Consider the following 13673-nt stretch of genomic DNA (forward strand, 5'->3'; position numbering starts at 1 on the left):
AACCTTACCTAATTTTGCAAGTATTATTTAGCACCTAAGTTCGATAGTTTTGATATTTATAGGGTAAAATGAAGTCGCCGATGCCGGAATCGAGTAAATCATAGACAAGGATCCTAAAACAATTCGTAACGTAAATATATGACGTCATGAGACTCCTCCCATCCACCAGGCAGGCGGTGAATGGATATGCTTAAACAGTGTTCTAGGCTTCGACAGATTCGATAATGGCCAGGCGGATATGGAATTATCCCCGTGCTTGCAAGACTGCTTTTGTGCTACGGCTTGCCACTTTGTGTACAAGCGGGAAGACCCGTGGCAAGATTTACTATAGCGTGAATAGGTCATTATTCTATGGTGGGTAATAGTTACTTTGCCACCCCAATAATGTAGGCAGGAGCTGACGTGGCTAGCGACGATGAGGACGGAGATGATGACGTCTTCCTCGAGAGTGACGGTGAAGACACTTTGTAAATAAATTAAGTATAGTGTTAGACGTTTTATTTGTACGTCTAAAACATGCATATTAAAACACAATGATTATAACAAAGTGTTCCTCATTCAATCTGATTTCAATATATTTTCCTTGTCATACATATCAATATAAATCGTGTTACTTTTGATTGATATTAAGTAGGTAAATAATAGCTTGCCCTCAAAGTCTTAACTCCTACCATTACCATTACCTTTTATTTGCAGCGAGTATACGAGTGCTGTTTAGGGTGCTGTATGGTATAAATAAAAAAAAAAACTAAGAAAAATAGCAATGGGATACACTAACTGAAATAAAACAATGGCATTGACCGCTACACCTCTAAAAATTGAGGGAAATGAGGTATCATTGCTTTTCATTTGAATTCTACTTCTAGTAACCGCTCCTGACTTGCTGCAAATAGAAGGCTATAGTGTCGAAACCTGTGGCAAAACAAAACGGATTGTCTTTTTGTATTCTTGCCCTGAATAGACGTGCATCTAGACTCGTTCATTATGTGGATGAATTACATAAAATGAATTATTTGTAAAGTAGAGACAATACGAATATCAAGAAAATGAAAGAATTCCAAGCTAACAACTTAGTCCCAATAACTGCTGTGGAAGCTGCGATGAAACCTCCACATAATAATAATAATAATAATAATAATAATAATAATAATAATAATAATAATAATAATAATAATAATAATAATAATAATAATAATAATATTGAGAATGATAATGCAATCAAGGGGACGATGACCAATCCAGCTCTCCATCAATGATAATCGCTGAAGCCTAGGATGGGTACTAACAAGGCCAAGAGAGACAAGGTCTACCTAATTGGGTGGAGTCGCCTCCCACCTGGGGTAACTACGTAGGCGATGACGTATCGTAGAGGTATCTGCTCATTACGGCAATTCGCCAGCTGATGCAATAAGGAGGTAGACCAATCTCTGCCTACATGGGGGATTTGGCGGGAAGTGAGTAACCTTCTCTTTCTCTTGGCCCTGGGTACTAATATCAATTAGTGAATATGTCATCAGTAAGTGGGCAGAGCCACAGTAAAGAGGCGTTTTCCCCATATAAAAACTTCTCTTCACTGTGGTTAGAGCGTCATGACGTCATAGGTTTACGTCACTATTGTGTTCAAAACCCTTACCTGCGATTTTGATGGCTCTGGCATAGGAAGCACACATTTACTCTGATTAGTATCAGAACAATCGAACTTAGGTAATAAATAATACTTGCAAAAATTATGTAGGGTTAATATACACTTTCCAACTTTCACTTTTATCACATGCTTTGATAAAAAGGTGTTGCCGAAAAAACGCGTTTCATTGGCTCTGAATACCTTAGTAGGTAACAATTATGTTAATTTCTTTTACACTTAAGTACATGCCTTATTGATTTGTGACATAATTATAAGAAGAAATGACCAATTTCCTGTAACCCATTAGAACATAGTAACATGATTATTTTATGCATACATAAAACTAGGCTACAGAAATAATACATGTCTAAGAGGACACAATGGAAACAATAGATACACGTTCATATAGACATATATATTGCTTCTCATCGTGTGAAGAAAATTGTCTTCCAGGAAACATTACCTTGTCTAGCGTTAGTTGGACACAGTCAATGAACTTAGCCAGTCCTTCGTTTATCTGTGATATCGTATGGTTGGCTGCATTCCATAAATGAGGATCATTGGAGTCAGCCTCTGTTGAATTCTGACACGTACATAAATGAGGTAGAATTGCCAAATCATCACAGGTTCTGTTTAAAGGTACCACCTTGAAGAGGCTTTGGCCATATTTTTCTCCCACAAAACTGTTAGAAAGAAAAATGTCTCTGATGAAAGTTACCCAGTTGCATTATGGGAGAAGATGGTTGTCATTAAAGTTATAGTCAATGAATTCAAAAGGACCTGTTAATGTCTGAGACCTAGGAGAACAAAACAGCAGTGCACAAACCCCAGGAGCTTTTATATACCTAAGTTGAAGACAACTGGTAAATCGGCTGGGAATTCTACATGTTTTGGGGGTAATGAATTTTACATGGAAAATTGACCATCACAGATTTTGAAGAAATTTATAAATCTTCTAGTTTCACACTAAGAATTATTAGCGTGATACGGCTCTCTCTCTCTCTCTCTCTCTCTCTCTCTCTCTCTCTCTCTCTCTCTCTCTCTCTCTCTCTCTCTCTCTCTCTCTAACATGGGCGTCACAAAATTAATGCACTAGCAGAGTCATTATCAACTTCGTACTAAACTCAGAACACCACAGTAATAGTGAAGGAAATCAAAGTAAAAGAAACCATCCGTCTACAGAAAGTACCAGTCGTATGCACACTTATCCAACATCTCCCTTTTAAAACATGGGGTTTATTTGAGTTTTCAAGGAAGTTCCTGAACTCTGCGGTGTTTATTAAGTTCCCATGGCAACTTAAGCTCTCAAATTGGAACTGATGATGATAGGTAAAGCGAAGGTAGTTGGCGATTACATTAAAATGATCAGTATTATCAACAAATTATGAGCATTTTATTTTAGATATATTGGCGATTGTCAGTGGTCATCAGATAAATGATTGTTGGTCATGATCACTCATAAATATACTGTTACTTATGATTCATATGGAGAACAGTAGTCGACACTAATTGTCACAGACTTTAAGATTTGTTGAGCATTACCTGCTGTCATTATGGATTTGCATAAAGATAATTATCAAGAAAACTTAAGAGATTTGTGCATATTGTTGTATACACTTAGGATATAAATGATGTTGTTAATGGTATAGGCTATTCATGATTTTCCTGGTTTGAAGACTGCGTAGTTTATCACCGTGAATTGTAAATTACAACATTAAAGTTCTGAGAATTAAGTCTATCACATCACTTAAGAATTAAAGTTGTAGTGTACAGGGTACGCTGATTATTTTAGCTGACACAGTCCATGACAACATGTAAGATTCCTCATACTTCAGAAGTCTAATTATCTCCTTTTTGTGTAGTGGTGCAGGTGCTGCATTTTCAAATGTAAAAGCAGTTCTTTTTTTATTCCAGTTTTGTACAGACAAGCAGAGGCACAAGGTTTTTTACCTTTCAGTTAGGCAGGTATTTTTACCCTTTAGCAAATTACTTCTACCTGTCATTAAAAATCAACACTTAAATGCAAAAGAGTTCACAGTTTAGTATTACCGTATGAAGAGTGAAAAGAAGCAAACGTTAAGTAAACGTATACGAGATCAGTATTCACAGTTAGAAAAATAAGCTGATTTAACACTGTGCATTATAGAAAAATATTCACATAGAACAAACGGTTATGAATAGACAAGGCATGGTTGAGAATTAATATACATGCTTTGCAAACAGATATTACCTGTTCTCTGGATTAAGGTATCCATAACTGGCTAAGTCTACGAGAGTCCCATGAACATCCAGGTTTGAAGTCAGTCTCCGGGAGTTGACCAGCAGATTTGCATATGCCTGGCGGTACTTGTCCTTGAACCGTGGAGGCGGCACCAAGATCAGAAAAGGAAGCCTCTCTTCGAGCATTCCAGCGTAGGTCGACCTGATACCCCCGTATCGAATGCCATGGTCGCTCATGAAGATAAGGAACGTGTTGTCTAGAAACCCCTCCATTTTGAGATCCTGCAGTGCTTTTAATGTACATTGATCTGATGCTGAAGCCATGCCAAGGTTATCATGTGTCAGAGCCGCATCCCATAGAAAACCAAAGTATGGGACTTTATCGTGTAGAGCTTTACATATTTTGAAGTTGTAGTCAAGTAGAACCTCTGAAGTGAGCTTTCCTCCTTGACATATCTTACCATTTTGCCCTCTAAAAGTAGCAGAATGCCCTATTAACCCATCGGATATGTAAGCATAAGGACTGTTGTAGATATCTGTAGGCTGTTCGACAAATCCTGTCCTTGTGTATCGAAAGGTTCCCATCCAAGGGGCGTCTTCCAAGTAAAAAGTGACATAACTGTTCTGGTTGTATAATTTCCAGGTAAAGGGACAGTCGTCTAATTTCTGTTTCTTTACTCTGCTGCAACTGCCATTACCCATTTCATGAGCTGGGATTCCCGTCATCATGGGAAAAACGTTTGGGAAGGTGTTGTCTCCTATTTTGTTAAATCCTTTGAAGTCTATCCCACCTAGGGTCTTGGTAATGTATTCGTAAGTATTGGGCATATGTCTCAGTAGGTTATTTCTTGACACAGAATCTTTGCCTATGATGAGCACATTTAATCTCTCGCCTATGAAGGGTGTTTTCTCATCGAGCTGACCCTGTTGAAGCGAAAGTAATACATGTAAGAAGAGTTGTTGCCAGTTTGAATTCATTGTTGAAGCTTGGCTCTCTCTCTCTCTCTCTCTCTCTCTCTCTCTCTCTCTCTCTCTCTCTCTCTCTCTCTCTCTCTCTCTCTCTCTCTCTCTCCATTCAACACAACTGATGCACTTGCACCCATTGTAAACAGTGTGATTAAGACACTAATATTTAAGCTTAAGAATAATTTATACAAGTGCTTCTGCTGAGGCCACCGTCCAGACCTGGACGTTGGTTGAGTTTAGAAACGACAATAGACAATGACAGCCGAAACCAAAGTCCCAGGTTTCATTCAGTGGCCGGCGCAGAAGCATTTATCAATTTTAATTCCCTTAGGAAAGCAAAGGCCCAGGTTCGAATCGTGACCAACGCAGAAACGTTTATCAATTATAATTCCCTTCGGGTGTGAATTATAGTGAAGTTGATATTAATGATATTTGTGGCTCAATATTATTGAATAAAGGAGGGTCAAGGGTGTGTAAGTGACAAAAATTCATATTTACACACATACGCACACACACACAATATATATATATATATATATATATATATATATATATATATATATATATATATATATATATATATATATATATATATATATATATATATATATATATATATATAACCAAACATGAGCGCATGTCTGCCTTACCACACGCTTGCACACACAAAAGAAGGATAGACGAAACCTCAGAGTAGTGCGGATCCTTGGTACTACAGCATACAGTTTTGACCTAGAATCTAGATTACGACAATGTGAGAATAGACTCTAGATCAAGAGCGATGCAGGTTCTTGATATTTATGTTCATTTTTAAGTTTTCTGAAAAAATTGTGTGTGTGATTAGATACGTATATTTTGTATGTTTATTTTGCAATCCCCTTCCCTTCGGACACTTAGTACCTTGCCGTGGGATTGGAGGCTTCAGGGAGCACATACTTAGATGTGGCTCATACCTTGGCGTTAAGTATTTGTTCTAAATTAAAATAGCTGGGCTTTCTCGCTTCGTACCCTTCAGGGTTCCCTTTAATTATGACCCTTGCATGGTTTTGAATACATTTCTGGTCACTCTTGAGAACATGAAAGAAGGGAAAGTTGGACAGTATGCCATCTCGCTCTTAGAGCGAGTTGAAAGTCCGAGGTCAAACTTTGCTCCTAGTGCTGGGTGGTATCTCGAAGGACTGACGACCCCTAAGGCACCAGGAGGATTCGCTGTATCTAAGTATAAACTATAAGACAGCCCCGTTAGGAGTGGGCAGCCAGCCTTTAAATGTAGCTTCATGGTAAGCATAGGAAAACACCGGAACGAATTTAGTTAACTTACTTTCCATGACGAAAAAAATTAATGCATATTGACGACGGCTGAATAGAAATGGAGGATTTTGATGAGTCTTGCACTTCAAACGAGTCATTCACGTAGGACTAATGAAACAACAATACGGAAAAAAAAAATATGCCTGACCCCACCGTTCGCCACTATATTTTACAACGATGACCGTCAAAGAAATGTGCTTTAGATAGTAAAAAATGAGTTTATTAGAAGTAACTGCAGTTCAGCAATAAAAAATTACCTCTGCTTGAAATAAATGTGTACAAAAATGTCAGACACACCATCACAGGTAAAACAAATAAAAGATATAAATAATTGTGGCGAAAATTGAGTTTGTTTTACAAAATTTATCTGTAAAAATTAAAATATTTGGGACAAATTAGAGAACTTTAACCTTCTATTCCCAAACCCCTCCGGTGTAAAAACTGGTCGAGTTTTGGAAAAAATGCCAAATTGATCCTGAAGGTGAATACTGTAAACCTAAAGAGCACGCAGCCCATTGGAGTTGTAGAACACCATAATACTGTATGTAGACTGTGGTAAAACCATCACGCAAAATCTAAGATCTTTCCAGCTACATGTACAATACAGAACTCTGAATATTGCAAGAGAGAATGGCAATGAATACCAGGAAAAAATAACAACTTGAAGTCATTGATTTGATGACCCATCCAAAACATTTACATATAAAATAGTAGCTAACCAAAACACGTAAAATTATATTCAACTAACACAGCCAATTATAAATTCTAAGGGAAATAATACACAAGCTAAAAATTCAGAAGAAAAAAATCTTAACTGGAAGCATATATTATGATGTTTCTATCTTAAAGAAGAGGATTCTAAAAAACGTGAAAAATTTATGAGACTGGCAAGGAAGGAAATACTAATAAAACGTGTGTGTGTGTGTGTGTATGTATGCATGTGTATAAGTAAATTTTTTGTTCTTTGCCATTTCTCCTTTGATTCGGGGTGGAGACAAAAGTGTCCCTTGTTTCGGTTTTTTCAGCAAATTTTAGGTATGAAGTTTCTAACCCAACTTTTTTTTTCTGAAGACCAACAGATACTATTTGACTGATGGGCGTTAGACCAGAAGCAGTCCACAAACTTAGAAGTGTGAGCAGTGCAACAACTCGGCCCCATCGCCCATGCTCTTTGATTGAAATTTCCAAAGGTCCTTTTGAATTAGAGACTCCCTTGTTGAATTTACATGGATTCAACACAGAATGTACTATGTTGAATGAAGCTTTATAATGTTCGAGAGGGCGTTTGAACTAAGAAAAAATAGATTGGCATAGTTTGAATCTACATCTGTTCTTTTGCTCTGTATTTCTGTCACATTATTACTTCAATCTACTTCATTTTACTGGTTTTCTTCCACTTTACAACTACTATGACTATTACTTTCAAGTGCTGATAACAGGTACTTTGATGTAAGTAGTATGGACATTTCCACATATATTTAAATTTACTGCTTATATGAGTCTGCGAAGGCATCATAGCTGGGAAGGGGTTTGTTTTCAAAACTAGTTGTGAGAGTTCCAGATGATGTTACTCAGTGTAAGATAGCTTGGATTCTTTTGGCAGAACTGTCCAGAAGGGTTGGCTCATTGGAATCCAAGGGGACCGGGCTTTCGGTTAAGACTTGCAACTTTGGTCTGGAAGTCCATCAGTACAGGAAAGGAGTATGATTATGTCCAAATGGTTTTGGTCCAAACAGGCGGATTTTGCTTGTACCTGTGCCTCTCTTTTGGTAGTGTCCTGGATGAGGAATGTGATTTCATCCTTATCTAATGGGTGTGTCTGACTCAGTTGACGCAAGTAGTGCTCAAATTTAACAAGCCATGCTGCTTCTCATAAAAAAACTATAGTCGAGTATCATAACAGTCCCTGGATGTCATCAAAGGGAGCTTGGCAACATCCCACTCCGGAACATTAAATGCCATGGTAAGAACAGTCATGGTTGGTAATGAAACACAGTTAGCTTTACCGACTGCTTCAAACCTTCCCAAAATGGAAACACATTCATAGTTATCCACACAGATTCTTCAGCCTCTAAAAAGTAGTATTCAGCAAAGGCCTTTACGTCTTCTCGGTGGAAGAAATTTTAAATATGCTTCTCACATTGATTCAGTTAAGAAATGACATCTTATTGGATTTCTAATAAAAAATTTGTTTTAACTAATAACCATTGGACAGCTGCCCATCAACGCTAGTAGAATTAAAAGTAGTTCTAGACAATGCTTCGATGTTATGAATATGACCACATTGACCTATAAAGTGTCAAAGCAAACAGAAATGGTATGTCTGGTCAAAATCTTGTGGGTCAGTGTCCTACTGACAGTCTTGTATTCACAGTAAATAATGGTCATTTCACAATTTCAAAAATTTACCCTTCATATCAATTTTAACAGGATGCCCTTGAAATAGCAACACTTAAGTGTATGGGTATAGGTAGTGCCAAACAAAAGCTGATGGAACTGACATATCTTGGCTATCAAGAACTTGGAAAAACTTTTAGTTGCTTCAAATCTGGTTCCACAGACTACCAGAATGTAAGGAAGGAAGATCCCTTATCTGAATCTATCACCTTTCTGGGATTTTAATTATAGGGTCAGTGTCAGTCTCTAAGCCTAGTTTTTCTGCTGCATCTGAAATAATCTCTAAGCCTGGGTCTCCTCCTACAACTGAATCCTTCTCAAGTATGTCAGGCTCATTACCCAACCTGACTGACACGAGGAAGGAGGAGGATTACCATATCCCAATAGAATGTTTTGCAGCTGAATTACTACTTACAAACTGGGGGGGATACCACAAGCAGTTAAGTCCGGTCCTGCAAAACCTGTTTCATCTCGACAAAGAAAACCAAAATGTGAGGAAGGTTTTGTGTTTTCCCGATAATAGGCAATAAGACAACATTACCCAAAGATGCTAAAACCCTTTATTTATCACATTCCTTGAGATTCTCTTCCAGCAAAGGGGAAGAGGTTAAACCAAAGTTCTTGTGTCTGATAAGTTTCCGCGTCCAGAGCCAATATGTTTGGCAAACACTCCAAGTAATGATTTGAATTAAACCATACACTTTGCAATGGAGCTGCAAAGGTCAGAGCTAGAGTAGAACAGCTCAAGATTGTGCTTTATGATCATAAACTACCAATTGTGTGATTATAGGAGAGCATGGTAGGCAATTATTCTTTCGATCCTGAATTAAATTATGCCACCTTTCACTCTTCTTTTTGTGACTGTGCTCATTGTGTTGCAGTAATTATTGTGCATTCTATATTTGCAAGTGGGGCCTATAAATGAATTGTAGACAGTTGACTGTGCTATTTATACCATCCTCCCAGGTTTAGCTTCAGTGAAAATGATGTTCAGAATTTAGTAATCCGGCTTCCCCCTTTATTCATACTGCTTGTTGATTGTAAAGCTCATAATCATCTGTGGGCTGGTGATGTATTGAAATCAGCAGTAATTCAGTACACTGACTGTATGGTTATAGGTCAGTGACTTTTCATAATAGCTATGGTAACCACTTGTCCCCTATAGACTTGAGCTTTTGCTCTCCCACTATACATATATTTTTATGGTCTAGTTCAGGGCCGCCCAACCCCATGCCCGTGAGCCAAAAGTGGCCTGTTTTGTTTTGAAAGTGGTCCGCTAGTGAAAAATAAGTAAAAGTATATTTCTCTTTTTTCATATCATAATGATTAGATTTACCGCTTATCCTGAATAAAAGAAATATTACTTGCAAAATCAACAACTACAAAGAAAAGTTTCATTGGCGTCTGTTGTGTGTTATACCATATTTTCAAACGGAGCGATTTGTTAAAAAATAACAAAATCATCATATAAAACTCTGAACTAGTAACCGGGCTCCGTTTAACATTCTTATTCTGTAGCCATCCTTTTTCCATGAAAGTTAAAGAGCCGAGATCACAATTTCCTTCTCTTCTTTTTTTTTCATCGGAATTAGAATGGTCATATGCACAAAGGAAATAAGGGTGATCGATATGCAGGTCTTCATTACCAATGTGTCATTGAAGTGTCGGGGAATATGAACGCTAATGCGAATATAAAGAGTATTTTAGATAAAATAAAAAACGAAAACTACAATGGCACAATATATGCAAGTATATAGTGTTCATGGAAATATCTTCAATATTCATCTAGAGGAGGAAGACGGAGGAGGAGGAGGAAGACTTTGATCAGTATGAATTTTGCTTCAGATTTTTACATTCACCACATTTATAGAGATGTGTGTAAATTGTCAGCTGTATGCAAAATCAATATACCTTTGTTTCAAGAATTAATTGAAATGAAAACTAATTCTGTCCACCTAGATGTGTAATTCGGTTTTTGGACAAATATGCTGCTCACATGATTACCCACACATTTCTGAATATGTCTCGAAAGTATTATCAATGTTTGGTTCAACCTGGCTCTGTGAGATCACATTTTCATTCATGAAGTTATTAAAGTCAACATTACGATCCTTAATTGGTGACGTAAATCTTGAGTCCGAATTAAGATGTGCCCTCACTGATTTTTACCCTGAGTTTTCCAAAATAATAAAGTCAAGCTATTATCAGCACTCCCACCAAATTTAACTTTATTTGGATTAAGATTTGGCATATGTAAATAAACTCATGTTTGCCTTCTTTAAGATGTATTTCTTTGGATTTCTCTGAAATAAGTCCTTGTCAATTTCTTATTCCTAAATTCTGATATATATATATATATATATATATATATATATATATATATATATATATATATATATATATATATATATATATATATATATATATATATACACACATACATATATATATATACACACATACATATACATACATACACGCAGGTGGCCCGCATGACTTTTTGCTTTCAAGAGTGGCCCTCAGACTAAACAACTTGGACGGCCCTGGTCTAGTTGATGGATATTTAAATGGAAATGACCACCTCCCATTCCACTTAAAACTAGTTGGAAATATCCTACTGAATTTCCACCTAAACTGAAGGTTGGGGTTGCAGATTAGAGTTTTGTCGCGGACATAGAATTTAAATCTTGTAGTTTGCATCTTAAAACTTACGATTTTTTTACTGGGTAACCTAGACAAACACTTAAGAAGTTATACCAAAAACTAAAGAGAGGGGTCACTAACCTGGAGCTCCATATTGGAATAAAGCACATAGTTTTCCCTGGGTTGCAAGAAAGTCCTATGGAAAATATAAGAAGTGGCTTTTCTCAACAGAGTGATATATGAACATGCTCTTTCCAAACAGCAAACGGATTTTTAAAAACGTAAGAGAGAGTCTGGGAGTCATGGCTCTGCTACATTAATTGGATCAGTTGTAAGACCCCAATGAGAGCTTTTCGAAAATGGTTAGAAAGCGTAGTGGTAAGTTTGTCTCTTCTTTACCTGTTGTAAAAGTGGCGTGAACTGTTGTCGGTTCTTGGGAAATCAGACCAACATTTTTCGAGTATCTTACGCTCAAAAAATTATTCTTCTGGTTTTCAAAGAATTAATGAATCTCAGCCTCCCCCGGATCGTAAAGTTAACTGGCAAGAAGATATGTAATGTAAAAATTTCTCTTGAATTTAAAAATGCTCTGTCTTCAACTGAGGACACTACCCATGTAAAGATACAGTATTATATGAGTTGCTGAAGCACCTGCCAGAAATGCTAAGCTCATTCTTTTGAAAATAATAAAGGAGATATGAGAGATTGATATACTACCTAAAAGTGGGAAAAATTGTCATTATCATTCCAGTTAAGAAGCAACCACAATGATGCCTTTTTATCTGTTAGTTACAAGCCAGTTTCTCTACCCAGTTGTAAGTCAATAGAAATGAGGGTTAACACTAGGGTAGTTTGATTTTTGGCTCCTTAAGGCTTAATTTTTCTATCTCACGCCCACTATAAAGGTTTTACAAACCAAATTCGACAGGATTTCTCTAAGCACTGTCAAAGTACTAAGGTTTCTTTGATCTTGAGAAAGCCCTTGATACTACTTAGTGATATGGCTTAATTCACAGTCATACCAAATTTGGTTTGTAAAATCTTTGTAGTGAGTGTGGGATAGAAAAATTAAGCCCACAGGTGCCAAAAATCAATCTATCCTCTTTTCTATTGACTTACAAACACAACTGGTTAAAGTAACTGGCCTGTAACGGGCAGACAAAAAGACATCATTATGGTGTTTCTTTAACTGGAATAATGGCAATTTTTCCCATTTTTAGATAGTATATCATTCTCATATCTCCTTCATCACTTTGAAAAGTATGAGCTGGGCATTACTGGCAGGTGCTTCAGCATCTCATATAACATTGTATCTTATCTGGGGTAGTGGCCTCAGTTGAAGACAGAGCATTTTTAAATTCTCTGAGAGAAATTTTCACATTATATATCTCCTTGCCATTTAACTTTAAGATCCGAGGCAGGCTGAGATTAATTCTTTGAAAACCAACAGAATAATATTTTGAGCTTGAGATACTCGAAAAATGTTGGTCTGATTTCCCAAAAACCGACAACAGTTCAAGTAACAGGTAAAGAAGGGACAAACTTTTCCCACTAAGCCTCCTAACCACTTTCCAAAGACTCTCATTGGGGTCTTATAACTGATCCAATTAATGTAGCAAAGTCATGACTCTGAATCTCTCTTGAATTTTTAAAAATACGTTTGCTGTTTGGAAAGACATGTTCATATATCATTCTGTGTTGAGAAGAGCCACTTCTTATATTTTCCATAGCTTTTCTTGCAACCCATGAATTCGTGAATTCTTTGAAACCCAGCAGAATAATTTATTTGATTGTGAGATACTTAACAAGTGTTGGCCTAGTTTGCCACTTTTATAATAGGCAAAAAAGGGACAAACTTGCCATTACTTCTTCTTATTGGGTGTACATGATTAGATTTGGTGATTCATTTTTATCAGGCAGAGTCATGATAGTAAATAAGAAACACCATCTCTAGGCCTTTTATTCAGATGGAGGGAATTCTTTAGTGTTTCATTTTTTACGGTAACTATATACAGCAATGTAGAGGAAGTGTCCTATCTTGACAAGAGCTCTCTCTTTGTTGATGAGGTGTATATCTGTAGGACTAGCTGTAATGTTACATCAACCTGAACCACTGGGTAAAGTCTGCTTGCCATTAGTAAATAGGTTAATGAGTGTGGTTTTAAATTTTCAAGAGTACTGTTGAAGTAGTGCTCGCATCAAGATTCAGTGGTACTCTTTTTTTATTTTTTATTACAAAAAGGAAGTGAAAGTTTGGACATGTTATTTTACTCTAAACTCACAAAATCTAGTCACATTGATGGTCTAGAATTGAATGTTAATAAATCCTTAAATGTTTCTGAAGTTGTATGTGCTTTTAATTTTAGAAGCAAATAAAGTATTACTCAGGTGCAGATCCCAGTTTGGGAATGGCTGTCATATCTATTTTTTGCATGTTAGACCAAGTAATGTGAGCCAATAGATAGAATTTGTTATGTTGCATTTTGTGGAATCTATTTGATTATTACTTGAT

The 13673-nt window shown here is 36.7% G+C and overlaps 1 protein-coding gene across 3 annotated transcripts in view; it reads right to left on the reverse strand.

Annotated features, from left to right (window-relative positions):
* Positions 1-13673, reverse strand: part of LOC136828666 (uncharacterized) — a 67953-nt gene that overhangs the window by 3668 nt on the left and 50612 nt on the right. For all 3 annotated transcript variants that reach the window (XM_067086732.1, XM_067086742.1, XM_067086753.1), the window contains 2 exons: positions 3855-4768; positions 2088-2307 (listed from right to left, as the gene is read on the reverse strand). In XM_067086732.1, coding sequence (XP_066942833.1) covers positions 2088-2307; positions 3855-4768 — 1134 coding nt within the window. The remainder of the gene's footprint in view (positions 1-2087; positions 2308-3854; positions 4769-13673) is intronic.

This window comes from Macrobrachium rosenbergii, chromosome 3, assembly GCF_040412425.1.
Source record: "Macrobrachium rosenbergii isolate ZJJX-2024 chromosome 3, ASM4041242v1, whole genome shotgun sequence".
In the NCBI taxonomy this organism is placed as follows: Eukaryota; Metazoa; Arthropoda; class Malacostraca; order Decapoda; family Palaemonidae; genus Macrobrachium; species Macrobrachium rosenbergii.